This window comes from Chiloscyllium plagiosum, unplaced genomic scaffold (assembly GCF_037043375.1).
Source record: "Chiloscyllium plagiosum isolate Xiang-an unplaced genomic scaffold, Cpla_swu_hap1 HiC_scaffold_3, whole genome shotgun sequence".
Taxonomy (NCBI): domain Eukaryota; kingdom Metazoa; phylum Chordata; class Chondrichthyes; order Orectolobiformes; family Hemiscylliidae; genus Chiloscyllium; species Chiloscyllium plagiosum.
The window spans coordinates 44,576,545-44,591,152 of record NW_028270141.1 but is presented as its reverse complement, the minus strand read 5'-3'; the positions used below and the strand labels follow the sequence as shown (position 1 = coordinate 44,591,152).

General features: G+C 40.0%; 1 protein-coding gene across 2 annotated transcripts in view; it reads left to right on the top strand.

The window, feature by feature from the left end:
• The window catches only part of spast (spastin), an 85,679-nt gene that overhangs the window by 41,723 nt on the left and 29,348 nt on the right, over window positions 1-14,608 (top strand). For both annotated transcript variants that reach the window (XM_043680713.2, XM_043680722.2), the window contains 2 exons: window positions 6,277-6,467; window positions 13,952-14,091. In XM_043680713.2, the coding sequence (XP_043536648.1) occupies window positions 6,277-6,467; window positions 13,952-14,091 (331 nt within the window). The remainder of the gene's footprint in view (window positions 1-6,276; window positions 6,468-13,951; window positions 14,092-14,608) is intronic.

The window sequence follows — 14,608 nt, the reverse complement described above, 5'->3', positions numbered from 1 at the left end:
TCTTATCTGACCTTTAGAATGGCCTGATAAATCACTCCATTCAAGGATAGTCACGGATTTCCAAAAATGGTACTGGCACTTTGCAACCTGTAATTACCAGAAACTTGAAGGATAGAAGGTTGTAGGGTAATGGGTAAAAAGTGTTAGTAGGACTAACTGGTTTCCTTTTCAAAAAGATGGTACAGGCACAAAGGTCCAGATCATTGAATTTTTGTGACTATATTTCAGTGGTTAGGAGAATAGAATTTTTTTTAGGTTAAACTTTGCAAGAAATATAATTAATGCTTTCTTATTTGGCCACTTTGCATTCTGTTTATAATATACTTTCATTTTAGGCAAAGCATTTTCTGTTTACCAAAACATCTGTACGTTTTATGCATGTATACAGGTTTAATGTGTATTGGCTATTACTGAGACAAACTACAGAGGCTGATCAAAAAATCTGTATAAGTTGTGAAAGCTTTTTTGTGTATCACATCTTGGTTTAAATAGTACAGTAGATCAGCTTGTGTAATTATAAATGGTGCAATTTAGAGAAACATATTGCCTATACACCATTTGTGATGTGTAGGGTAATTTCATATAATTTCTCATAGAATTCCTACAGCGTGGAAACAGGCCCATCGGCCCAGCAAGTCCACACTGACTCTCTGAAGAGTAACCCACCCAGAGCCATTCCCTTACCCTAATTACTCTACATTTTACCCCTGACTAATGCACCTAACCTACCCATCCCTGAACACTATGGGCAATTTAGCATGGCCAAGTCACCTAACGTGCACATCTTTGGATTGTGGGAGGAAACCGGAGCACCCAGAGGGAACCCACACAGACACTAGGAGTCTGGAATTGAACCTGCGTCCCTGCTGCAATGAGGCAGCTGTGCTAACCACTGAGCCACCGTACTGCCCAATGTGTTCCAATGTTATTAATTAGCCTGTTGAATCAAAAATGTTGCTGTTAAACTTCCAGAAAGTTTCATTAAAGTGAAATTGAAGTCAAGAGACTGTTAGCTAACAGTCAGGAAAGGGAAAGGTTTTAAATGTGCTAACACAGCAGTTGTTTCAGAACTGTTCCAACAATGTAAAAATGTCGACATATCTGATGGTTGATATCCTCTGGAGGAGGTGATGGGAAAGGCAAGACCTATTTTAGATGTACGGTGGAGGAGAAAACAATTCCGTACTGTTGTAAACAAGATGAAAATCCTGGTCACCAGAGTTTAAGTAATGCAGGTTTTAATGTTGAACTGAAAAGTCATACAATGATTTTTCTTTTTAAAATTCCCTGAAGCTGCAATGCTACCACGAGTATGCCTGCTCTATCTTCACTGTTGAAATCCAGAACCACAGTTCATATGGCAGCTTCTTACCATAAAACTCAAATTGCTCACCATTCCTATTCTGCTCCACATTATGTCCACTGCATCCATTACAATTTTTCTTAACTGAGTTATTAGTTCCCTCCCACCTCCCTAATTAAATTTTTTGTTCTGATTTATCATTATCTTGCCCCACTTCACATTCACAAGCTCTTCCATATCTGTAGGTATACACTCTTCATTGTTTGCTCACTCCATTTTCTAAATTTCTAACATATCTCTAACCTTAAGGTAAGGGGCAAAAGGTTTAGATGGGATGTGAGGGAATGTTTTTCCAGTGAGGGTGGTGGGTGCGAATTTGGAACTTAGGCCTGTAAATGTTGTAGAGGCAAGCACTCTCATAATATCTTAAGTATTTAGATGTGTACTTGCGATGCCAAAGCATACAAAGCTGTAGGCCAAGTGCTGAAAAATGGGATTGGAACAGTAGGTCATTGTTTTTTTGACTCAAACCGACCTGAAGGGTAGAAGGACATTTTTCTGTGCTGTAGACCTCCCTCCTTCCTATTTAGGAAGTCTATGTGTATGTATCTTTTATCAGTATCGCTGCATATCCTTAAAATTACTTCTGCCAAAATGAATCACTTCAACTCTATTAAATTCCATCTGCTAACTGCTCATTCTACTACCTTTTCGGCATCCTACTTTAGTTAATTTGTGTCATCTTTACAGTTTGTCCAAGTTTAGTTTCGTTAAAAAAGATTGAGATTTTGCTCTCTGTCGCAATATTCAAATCATTTATATACACCATAAAAAGAAATGCATTCGCACAAGGACTAAACCATGGATAACGTTGCTGCCTGTCTCCTCCTTCAGTCTGACAAAACAGTTGTTTGCTACTTTTGTTTTTTTTTTGTCCTTAAGCCATTTTTTAATCCAGGCAGACACCAGCCCTTCTTTTCCAAGGGTCTTATTTTAATTATTCAACCTTTTCACTTCGTACTTTGTTTTCAAAGCCATTTAGAAATATTGCTTTCTGTTAATCAAACTTTTTACTGTTAATTCATCAAATGAGAATGGTCGAGCATAATCTACTTCCTGGAACTGTCTGGCTCTCCTCAAGTAATTCCTACCTCTCCAAGTAGCTTTTGATTTTTTTTTTTGCCTATTTGTTATTTCTAATGTCTAATTTCTGCTGTTAGATTGACTGGTCTATAGTTATTAGGGATGTCCTTCTATCTTTTCTTCAGAGAATATCACATTTTCCACTGCCCAATCATGTGGTGCTTCCCCCATATCTGGGGAAGCTTAGGTTGCGGCAAGTTCTTTCACTATCTCCATTCCCACTTCCTCTTAGCAACCTGGGATTTTAGTCAGATCCACCAGGTTACCCATTCAAAACATAGTCATCTTTTCTGGTTTAGTCTTTTGAGACATTTATCTCTGAAATATTAACCTCCGTAGCACGTCGGTGCAGAATTTGGCCGTTTGATCCATCCAATCTACTTTGCTGGTTGATCATAGCTGATCTGTTTCTCAATCCCATTCTGCTTTCACCCCATAACCTTTAATCCTCTTAATAGTCAAGAACCTATCTATCTCTGTCTTAAATGTACTCTATGGCTTGGTGTTTGCAGCAAGGAATTCCACAAATTCACTGTTCTCTGAACAAATTCTCCCTCCCCTCAATTCGAATAGGTTGTTCCTTCATTCTGAGGCTGTGCTGTCGAATCCTGGTGTCTCCTCCTGCTGGAAACAGCTTCCCCTGTCCAGACTATCCAGGCCTCTGTTCTGTAATTTTCAATCGGATCTCTCGTGTCTTTCTTGCTGCTTGCTCTTGCTCCTCCCCCTTTCGCGCACCATATTCTGAAGTCAACCAAGCACAGACCCAAAGTCCTTAAGATCCTCGTGACAAACCCTTGATCCCTGGGATCATTCATGTAAACCTCCTTTGAACCCCTTTCTAAACAATAGTTTGCAGACTGCACTTCTTAGGGGAAAAAAAATACTCATGCAGTATTCAAGAGGAGGCGATGGCCTGGTGATATTATCATTGGACTGTTAGTCCAGAGATCCAGACAGTGTTATGGGGACCTGGTTTCAAATCTTGCCATACCATTTTAGTGGAATTTGAATTCAATAAATATCTGGAATGAAGAATCTAATGACTGTGAATCCATTGTCATTTTTTGAAAAAACCCATCTTGTTCACTAATGTCTTTTTTAAGGAAAGAAACTACCCTCCTTACCTGCTCTGGTCTACAGTGACTCCAGACCCACAGCCATGTGGTTGAATCTTATCTGTCCTCTGGGCAATTAGAAATGGACAGGATTTGCTGCCTAGCTAGCAATGCCCTCATCCCATGAATGAATAAAGATAAAAGGTATTAGATGATTCTTCTGCATCTCTACACGGATTACCCTTTTTGTCCTTACAAGGTTTTACTCAGCCTCTCTCTTGCAGATTTTGGTTTCTGTTATGTTGAGTGCCTTTCTATTCTAATTCTCTTTGAACAGTTTTATTTTCTTCCTCAGCTTATTGCATTTGGCCTCATTCTTGCTTCAAAAATTCACCTGGCATGTATTTCATTGTTTTCTAACCAGCTCTGATGAAGGGTTAAGCCTGAAACAGTAACTCTTACTCCCCAGATGCTGCCCGACCTGTGCTTTTTCCAGCACCACATTTTATTGACTCTCACTCCTTTTCATCCAGCATTGGTTCACTATCATTACCATTGTTAGGATGTATCTAGGTCAAACCTAAAACATCCCCACCTTAAAATCGTCCATTGTTTTCCCTGATGAGCCATTTTAACTCAATCCTGTCTCATGCCGTTGATGGTAACCTACAACATAGAAATTCCACTTTTCATAGAGTCCCTATAGTTTGGAAGCCAACCATTCGGCCCATCAATCCCCCCCCCCCCCCACCAATCTCCACCACCTCTTGCAGAGCATCCAACATACCAACCCATCCATTCTATAGGTGATTTGGCATCGTCAGTCCACCTAATGTGCACATCTTTAGACTATGGGAGGATACCGGAACATCCATTGATTTGTCTTTGTCCTCTTCTATTATTCATCCAAATGTTGATCACGTTATTCTTATACCCCCACAGATAGTTGATGCACTTGGCCCACCTATTTTTCAGCACCTGACCCAGCACTGTCTCCTTCCATATTGAATTGAGAACGCACTGATGAAAGAAACTCTCACTCATATTTCAGAATTTCCACTCACTACTTCTAATATTTCCCAAGTTGGTAATTGTCTGATTTGAAGTACCCCAATATCACCAATCTACAGCTTTTTTTTGCACCTAAGCGTGAATTTGAATGCAGATGAGAGGGTCAAAGGCAGGATTCTTGGCAGTGTGGAGGAACACATGGATCTTGGGATCCATGTCCACAGATCCCTTAACGTTGCCACCCAGTTTGATAGGGTTGTTAAGAAGGCGTATGGTGGCTTTCATTAGCAGGGGTTTGAGTTTAAGAGCCGTGAGGTTATGCTGCAGCTCAAGAGAACCCTGGTTAGAACACACTTGGAGTATTGTGTTCAGTTCTGGTCGCCTCATTATAGGAAAGATGTGTAAGCTTTGGAGAGGGTGCAGAGGAGATTTACCAGGATGCTGCCTAGACTGGAGGGCATGTGTTCTGAAGAAAGGTTGAGGGATCTAGAGCTTTTCTCATTGGAGGGAAGAAGGATGAGAGGTGACTTGATAGAGGTGTACAAGATGGTGAGAGGCATGGAAATAGTGGAGACCCAGAGACTTTTCCCCAGGGCAGAAATGTCTGTCACGAGGGGGCATAATTTTAAAGTAATTGGAGGAAGGTTTAGGGGAGATGTCAGAGGTGGGTTCTTTACACAGAGTGTGGTGAGTTATGGAATGCACTGCAAGCAATGGTAGTGGAGTCAGATACAGTAGGGACATTTAAGCGACTGTTGGATAGGCATTTGGATGATAGTAAAATGAAAGGTATGTAGGTTACTTTGATCTTCGAGTAGGATAAAAAGTCTGCACAACATCGAGGGCCGAAGGGCCAGTACTGTGCTGTACTGTTCTATAGTACACATTTGTATTGATTGACATTCTTGGGACCAATCCTCTTTTTTGTTCATGATTTTTTTTCCCCCAGGTTGGTTTAAACAAAGGTTTCTTTTACTTCCTTCAGTACCACATCAGTCAGTTTCCTGTAAGCATCTGGAAGACTCAAGATAATATTAAATATGGATATGAGCTTAATGTATGAGGATACAGATGATTGAAAGCAGATTGATTTATTGCCTGCTCCAGTGGCTTATGATGTTGGGCAGCACAATAATTGAGCTGTTGATAGTTAAGCTGTTGTGGTTGGTACACTGTACTTTTGACCACCAATATAGGGATGGTAAGTGTAGTGTAGGTTTGATTAAGGGATTGCTCCAGGATCATTTTCTGGACAAGCCTTCATTAGGCTTCTGGCTGTCAGACACAGCCGTAACTTTGTGGAGCATTCATTAATAGAACATTATCACTTAGACTTTGCTCATCCTTTTGGCAAACTTGATTTGACTGCCAAGTTTGAGTTGCTTAGCAACTCATTTGATTGGCCATATGCCTCAGGTCTGTGTAGAGCCAGATTTTAGCTACATTTTAATTTTTTAAAAACTTGACTGACTGGGTTACTTTAAAAGGGATAAATGAAAATTTTACATTTGTAAAAATATATGCTGAATTTTTTCATTTTATGAAAGGCAAGAGTATCTCACATCACCATCTACTGCTACAAAACTGTACTGCAATATTGTTTAGATTTTTTTAAACTGCATCCTGTGAGCAATGAACATTATCACATGCTCTTACTGTAACATTTTGCAGTAAATTGAGTAACTGTAGATGACTGTGTATATTTAGAATACCGCTGATCATATGGTCTTTGTTCTGACTCCAATTGTCTTTATTTGTCTCTAGAAAGTGGAGCTGTCCCAAAGAAAAAGGATCCTTTGACCCACACGAGTAATTCCCTACCCCGCTCCAAGTACACAGCAAAAATCACGTCCCCAGGGCAACGTGGTCACCAGAGGGCCCAGAGCCATAGTGGAATCTCCAACGGTACTGGAAGTTCACGAATGCCAGCCCAACCCAGTACCTCTACTGCTAAGGTAACAAAACAGGGCATTTGTCTTCTCTTTGTCATGCTTATACACACCCATAATACCTGTTCTACTGATTTATCTGTCTGATGTGACTTATTAATGCAAGAGACATTGAGGGTAGGCAAGTTTCTAGGGCTTGGGACCCTTCACTGCCTGGCTGCAAAGAACCTTTTTAACCTTGTATTTGTTATGAGTAGCAGGCAGCTTAACAGTACATTGTACGTGCAAGCTGTAAAGAAGCAGGGGGGCTGGTTAAAAATACATTTTAGGAAGAACCAGGTTACACCAAACATAAGATGATGAGTTTATACAACATTTAAGTCTGTATTAGATTAGATTACTTAGTGTGGAAACAGGCCCTTCGGGGCAACAAGTCCACACCGACCCGCTGAAGCGCAACCCACCCAGACCCATTCTCCTACATTTACCCCTTCATGTAACACTACAGGCAATTTAGCATGGCCAATTCATCTAACCTGCACATTTTTGGACTGTGGGAGGAAACCCACGCAGACGCTGGGAGAATGTGCAAACTCCACATAGTCAGTCACCTGAGGTGGGAATTGAACCCGGGTCTCTGGCACTGTAAGGCAGCAGTGCTAACCACTGCCACCCATTACTGATCTAAAATAATTTGATGACAGTACAAGTACTACTGATAACAGGTGGAATCAGTAGACCTGATTAAGTAAGGTGACAATAGACATGGGTGACAGTGAAACAGAAGAAACATGGGTTAGGGTGGAGTCACTGTCCTGGATCACTGCATGCGTCATGGTTGGGATGAAATGAGCCATAAACTGGAAGAGGGAGAAAGCTGTGAGCAGATAGGATGGAAAGCATGTGACAGGGTTTTGGCTCTGTCCAGAGAAGTGGGAAATAATTTGTTTACACTTCTGTACTGTATCTAAAGCAATTTTTAAGAGCTTTATTTAATTTATATCAAAGTTAACACTGTTAAAATGGAGCCTCCTTGCACATTCACAGTCAGTTAAACTTCAGTAGGGTGCTTGGGTGCACCCCTATGTCTTCAAGGATTGGCAAGAACCAAGGCTTAAAATGGCTTGAATGTGGAAACGGTTTGTGTATTTACTCAGCAGCTGGTTTGTCATATATATACTTGTGATGGGTTTTTATGCACGTTGACTGGGCAATTCACTATAGTCTTACAAAATATTAAGTCACGAAACCTTTTAAGTCTTTCAAAGCACACTTGGTAAACAGCCTTCAAAGTTTTGACTTGAACAAAAGTTGGCTTTTTTTTTAAATGTTTGTATTGTCAATGCCATTTGCTTTTCTCTAGTTTGGCAATTCTCTTTTATGTCAGTAACTTGCTTTAATATTCTGATGCCTTTAATATATTTTAATGAACTATGTAGTCAGTTCAGTTCAATTGTGTGGGCTGTCTTGAATCACAGGAAGAACTATTTGGCCACCCTATTTATGTTGGATTACTAAAAGAGCTTTCTAATGGTCTCACCTCTCTGTCAGCTTGTCAATATATTTAATGCTAATTCTTTTTATATGGATGCTCAAAATGCCTTAGGAAATAGACATGGTAAACTTGATAAATCAGAGATACAATGATCACCAGATATAGACCAGCTGGACTACACCCTAGAGTTCCAAGGGAGATAGCTGAAGAGAAAGTGGAGGTATGACTGGTGATGTTTCAGGAATCTCTAGAATCAGGGAGGGTTCCAGACTGGAAAATCACTAATGTAACACCCCTATTTTAAAAAGGGAGTAATGCAAAAGACGGAAAATTACAGACCAATTAGCCTAACCTGGGTTGTGGTAAGATCCTGGAATCCATTGTGAAGGATGAGATTTCTGAATACTTGGAAGTGTATAGTAAAATAGGGCAAAGTCAACATGGTTTTGTCAAGGGGAGGTCATGCCTGACAACTCTGCTAGAAATCTTTGAGGAAGTGACGCTCAGGTTGGGCCAAGGAGTGCCAATGAATGTTATCTACCTGGACTTCAAGAAGGCCTTTGACAAGGTGCCACACAGGAGGTTATTGAGTAAGTGAAGGGCCCATGGTGTTAGAGGCAAGTTGCTGACATTGATAGAAGCTCTGCTGTCTGGCAGGAAGCAGAGAGTGGGGATAAAAGGGTCCTTCTCAGGATGGCAGCTGCTGACAGGTGTTCTGCAAAGCTCAGTATTGGGGCCACAACTTTTTACATTATAAAGTAATGATCTCTCGATGAAGGAACTGAGGGCATTCTAGATGAGTTTGCAGACAATACAAAGATAGGAAGAGAGACAGGTAAAATTGAGGTGGCAGGGAGGTTGCAGAAGGATTTGGATAGGTTAGGAGAGTGGGCAAAGAAATGCAGATGGAGTACAATGTGGGAAAGTGAGAGGTCAGGCATTTTAGTAGGAAGAATAGAGGCATGGACTATTTTCTAATTGGGGAGGAAGTTCAGAAATCTGAAGTGAAAAGAGACTTGAGAGAATCCTGGACTAGAACTCCCAAGGCTGAGTCAGTAGTTAGCAAGGCAAGTGGCATTTATTTTGAGGACTTGAATGTAAAAGCAGGGATGTACTTCTGAGGCTCTATAAGGCTCTGGTCAGATCACATTGGAGTATTGTGCATAGTTTTGAGCCCCATATATCAGGAAGGATGTACTGGCCTTGGGGCATGTTCAGAGGAGGTCAGCAAGAATGGTTCCAGGAATGAAAAGCTTAACATATGTTTAACTTTTGAAAACTGTGGGTCAATAAACTATGGAGTTTAGAAGGATTAGAGGGGTCTCTAATTGAAACTTAAAGAATACTGAATGGCCTGGACTGAGTAGATGTTGGTAAGATGCTTCCATTGGTAGGAGAGACTAGGACCCGAGGGCACAGCCTTTGAGTAAAGGAAGATTTTTTAGAACGGGGATGAGGAGAAACGTTTTCAGCCAGAGTGATGAATCCATGGAATTCACTACCACAGAAGGTTGTGGACGCCAGGTCATTGATTGTATTTAAGACTGAGAGAAGAAGGGTCTTGATTGTCAAGGAGTTCAAGGGTTACGATGAGAAGGTAGAAGAATAGGGATGAGAAACCATCAATCATATTGAATGGCAGAGCAGATTCAGTGGGACGAATGGCCTAATTTCTTCTCCTTTGTCTTGTGGTCCTGTGCTGTAGAACATAATGGAAGCAATAAAAGTTTGGTCTAACTGCAATGAAGAATGCTCCATTGAAAGTGGTAATTGATGCTTAATTAATAGCATTCAGACATGGCTAATTTCTTGAGAATACAAGGATCTAAGGAGGAAGAAGGAAGTAAAGGGTTTTATGATATCAGCATTCTGGAGGATTAATCAAAGTAAGAACAGATTACATTGTTCATTTAAATATGCTGAACATTTCCTATAATTATCTGAAAAACCTGTCTTCACATTTTAACTTCAAGAGAATAACAATTATTTGCATTTATAAGTGGAGTGATAGTGTTTAGAAGAGTAAAGTGTTCAAGCAGAACATGAATGTGTTTCTGACAAATTTGTCTCACAAACACAGAAGGAGAAGGTGACAAAGCGTGGTTAAAGATGGCATAGTTAAGGGCTGTCCTAAAGGAGGAGACTGGGGGAGGAGATGGAGGGATTTAGAAAGGGAACCCAAAGGTTTGGGGCCTAATTGGCCTCTGCACAGCTACCAGTGATGGGTGAAGAAATCCAGAAATGTAAGGGAGTGTTGGAAAAATAATAGAGGGGGTTATAGAGTGGAAGAATTTTCAGAATAAAGGACATTTGTAGGTCTGAATGTAGAGAGGTTGGATGGTAGGGTTGTATATTTGGATGTGGTTACAAAGCAAGAGAAGATTTATAAAATCATAGAAAATAGAAATAGCAGTAGATCTCTTGGCTTATGAAGCCTACTGCACTGTCTAATAAGAAAATGTAGGGGGAATGTTAAGCAAATTTGCAGACAACACTAAGATTGTTTGGTTAATAGCAAAGATGATGTTGGTTAGTGGAAGATATACATGGTTTGGTCAGATGGTATTTAATCCTGATTGGAAGCAGAAAGCTGTTGAGGGAGTATTTAATGAATAGCAGGACATTGTGTAGCCAGGAGGAGCAGAGGAATCTTGGGGTAATTATTCACAGGTCCCTGAAGTCAGCAGAGCACGGGATTAGGGTAATTAAGAAGCCATATGAGACACTTATGTCAGTTGTGGCATAGAGTATAAGAGCAAGGGGGATAATGTTGCAGTAGTACAGTGTTGGTCAGGCCACAACTGGAGTACTGTCTGCAGTTCTGGTCACCTCAGTACATGAAGCATATGATAGTGCAAGAGACGGTACAGAGGAGGTTCACCAGGATGTTGCCTGGGGATGAAGAAATTGAACTATAAGGAGAGACTAGATAGGCTTGGATTGCTTTCTTAGAATAGAGAAGACTGAGGGAGGACACGATTGTGTGTAAAATTGAGGGGCATGGATAAGGTGAGGTAGAGAGCAGCTGTTCTCAATGATTGAAGTGTCAATCACGAGAGGGCATTATTTTATAGTGAGTGTCAGGAGATTGAGGGGATTTGGGGAAAAAACCTTTCTCATTAGTGGGTGGTAGAAATGGGAAGGTAGTGGAGGCCAGAAACTTTACAACCTTTTTAAAAAAAATATTTGGATGAGTACTTCAAATATCACAATATTCAAGGATATGGGGGCAAGTGCAAGAAATTGGGATTATTGCACTTTTAGTGGTTATGTCTGTGTAGATTCAATGGGCTGAAGTGCCTTTTCTGCGCTAAATGAATCTGAATAAGGCCACTATCCCATTTGTAGTACTTTCTTGTCCCACATAATTCTCAATAACTCCTGTTAATCAAAGTCTAATTTTGTCCTGAACATCTACAATGGCCCAACCTCCCCTGTTGTTTGTGAAAGAGAATTCCAAAGACTTTATGATCTTCTGAGAAGAAATTCTTCTTCCTCTCTTCCTTAATTGGGAGACTTTTCCCCCACTGCAATTCATTATTCCCCAAGAAAAAGCATCCTCTCAGCATCTACTATGTTGATCAACCTCCAAATCTTGTGTATTCCAGTAAGATCACCTCTTGTTTTCCTAAACTGCAAGTCCATCCTACACAACCTTTCCTCCTAAGAGAGTCCCTTTATCCCAGGAATCTGCCTTCCTTAGCTTCCTCTGAATATCTTATAATGCAAGTATATTCCTCCTCAAAAAGACAAACTGTTCTCGCTACTCCAAGTGGTTTCATGAATATCTGTACAGTTGTAGCAAGTAATCCCTATTTTTATATTCCATCCTCCTTCTAGTAAAGGGCTACATTCCATTTGTTTTCCCAATTACTTGCTGATGAAGGGTTTTTGCCCGAAACGTCGGATTTTCCTGCTCCTCGGATGCTGCCTGAACTACTGTACTTTTCCAGCACCACTCTACTCCAGAATCTGGTTTCCAGCATCTGCAGTCATTGTTTTTACCCACTTACTTGCTATACCTACATGGTAACTTGTTAGTCATAGACAAGAACAGAAAGATACCTACATATTGCAGCATTTTACAGCTCCCTATTTAAAAGATTTGCTTTTCTAATCTTCCTGTTAAAGTAGATCACTTCATATTTTCCCACATTGTTTCACCTGCTAATGTTTTCCCACTCTATTCTTTTGTAGATCTTTCTATGTTCCTCTAGTTTATTTCCCTATTTCCTGAAGGGCTCATGCCCAAAACGTCTATGCTGCCTGACCTGCGCTTTTCCAGCAACACATTTTCAGCTCTGATCTCCAGCATCTGCAGTCCTCACTTTCTCCTATTTCCCTGTTTACCTTTGTTTCATTAGCACATTGGCTGCATTATTCTGTTGCTTCACCTAAAAAAAAATTAATATAGATCAGAAATAATTGAGGCTGCAGCACTCCACTAATTGCAGTTTTTCAATCTGAAAATAATTCACTGAATCTGACTCAGTTTCCTTTAATTAGCCAAACCTCTATACATACTAATATATCGCCACAACACTCTGAACTTCTCTGTAATAACCTTGTATGTAACAATTTATCAAATGCTTTTTGGAAATGCAAATACATGTACTGGTTCCCTTTTAATCCACCCTTTTAATCTATCTCTTCAAAGAAATTTAGTAAATTTATCAAACACAATTTCTCTTTCACAAAACATGTTGACTTTCCCTGATTAGTATTGGGTTTGGAAGATGTTACAGACTTGAAGGCAGCTGTGGTTTCTAGAGAGAATATTACAAATTCAGTTGATGGTAATACTGGGTAGGTCTAATCCTGGGATGAAACCTGATAAATTGCATTTATTTTCAGTTGTTTACCACAGTGATCAGCCACTGAAACATATTTACACAAGGCTGTAGGTGTTCTTTAACAATCCAGCATAAAAAAGGGGGAAATAAATCAAACAGATCTTAAAAAGGTAGAAAGATAGTAACAAAAACAGCAAAACAAAGTTTCAACATTTTCCCTATTACTATTCTTTCGTAGGTAGAGTTCCAGAGAACTGTCACCCCTATCTCAGCTGTTCAAGTTTTCCCTAAATGCCTCCTTCCAATTTCTTTCCCTAGGCTTTTGGATGCAATTTTACAATTCCTTTTGAGTCTAAAACATTTTTTTAGTTCTAAAACCTTGATTTCTATCCAAACTCTCATGGCTTGGAAACAGTACAAAAGTTAGCAAGTTTTGAGAAGGTATGTAGCTCAAGTTGAGGTTCTGGGTGTAAAATGAACCTTCCAGCCCAGCGAGCAAACCTACATCCACCGTACAAAAGTAAAACCCTTCATCTTTAGTGACTGGCACCCCAACTAAAGCTGGGTTCTCCAGTTAGGAAAAAACTGTTTCCCCTTACAATCATAGAATCAGACAGAACAGAAGAGGCCTTTCAGCCCATCAAGTCTGTACCGCCAAAAATATACTTGTCCCACTTTCCTGCACTAGGCCTGTGGCCTTTAATGTTATGGCACTTCCGATGCTCATCCAAGTACTTTTTTAAAGGTTGAGGTTTTCTGCCTCAACGACCCTCCCTTCTGAACTGAACTTTTTCTGATTCTTCTGAAACTGACTGAGCCTGCTGTTTAGAAGTCAAATCTAAACTGATGGTTTTCTGATCTGGTGTAAGCTAGGAAGTACAAACATTCCATCTGTTTACGAGTGAGTGTTCTCTCCATCACATGCTTTCTTGGAATTGATACACTTGGGTCATTTGTTCCAAATCACTTCCTGACTTGTTTTAAAACAAAAATATCTTCACAGAACTTACTCACCTCCACCTGCCTCTTTTAAGATCCAAATCCTTATTTCTAAAATATTCATACGTATGCCTTTCATCACCAGAGATGGAGGGTTGTAGGTCTGATAGAGGCTTTGAGAGAGGGAGGGTTATATGGATGGAGGAGTTTACGAAAACAGTGTAGAGCCAGAGAGATTTGCACTTAGCCTGAATCTTTCATTTTTGAAACCTTAACCACTTGCTTCAAGGTTTGTCATGTGCTCGAAATTGCACTTTTTGCAGGCTACAAGTACAAAAAGTACCATCAGACCAAACAAACCGACCACTCCTAGTGCAACTCCTCGAAAGAAGATGGATTTGAAAAATTTTCGAAATGTCGATAGCAAGCTGGCAAACGTAATTCTGAATGAAGTTGTGGACAGGTAAATTTGTGTTGTCATTGATATTGGTTGCATTATGCATGCAAGTGGAAAATACAAAACTATTTCCATCAGATGAATATTTGATGTTAGTTCTCAAAGTTTTGAAAAGTATCTAGCTGTCTTATCCTACTTGTACATCTAATGACAGTTAAAACATAGGCCAAGTCTTGTACTTCATATAGTGTATAATTTCAGTACAGTGATGCCCCACCAGAGTTGGTGTATTTCAGATAGAATTAAGCCAAGGTCTTGTTCAACTTAAGTAGTTCTAAAGATTCTTTGGTACTCTACAAAGATGATCAGTGATGTTCTAGTCAGTGTTGGTGACACCTGGTATTTTGTACTTTAAAATGCAATTCACGGGATAAAGTTATGGGCATGGTCAATATTAATTACCCATCACTAGTTGCTGAATTATATCAGTAGGTTTGATGTAAAGAAACTTAGGAGCATGTACTGAATCGTGAATCAGAGACAAGTCGAGGAAAATATTAGCCGTTTAATATATACTGCAAAA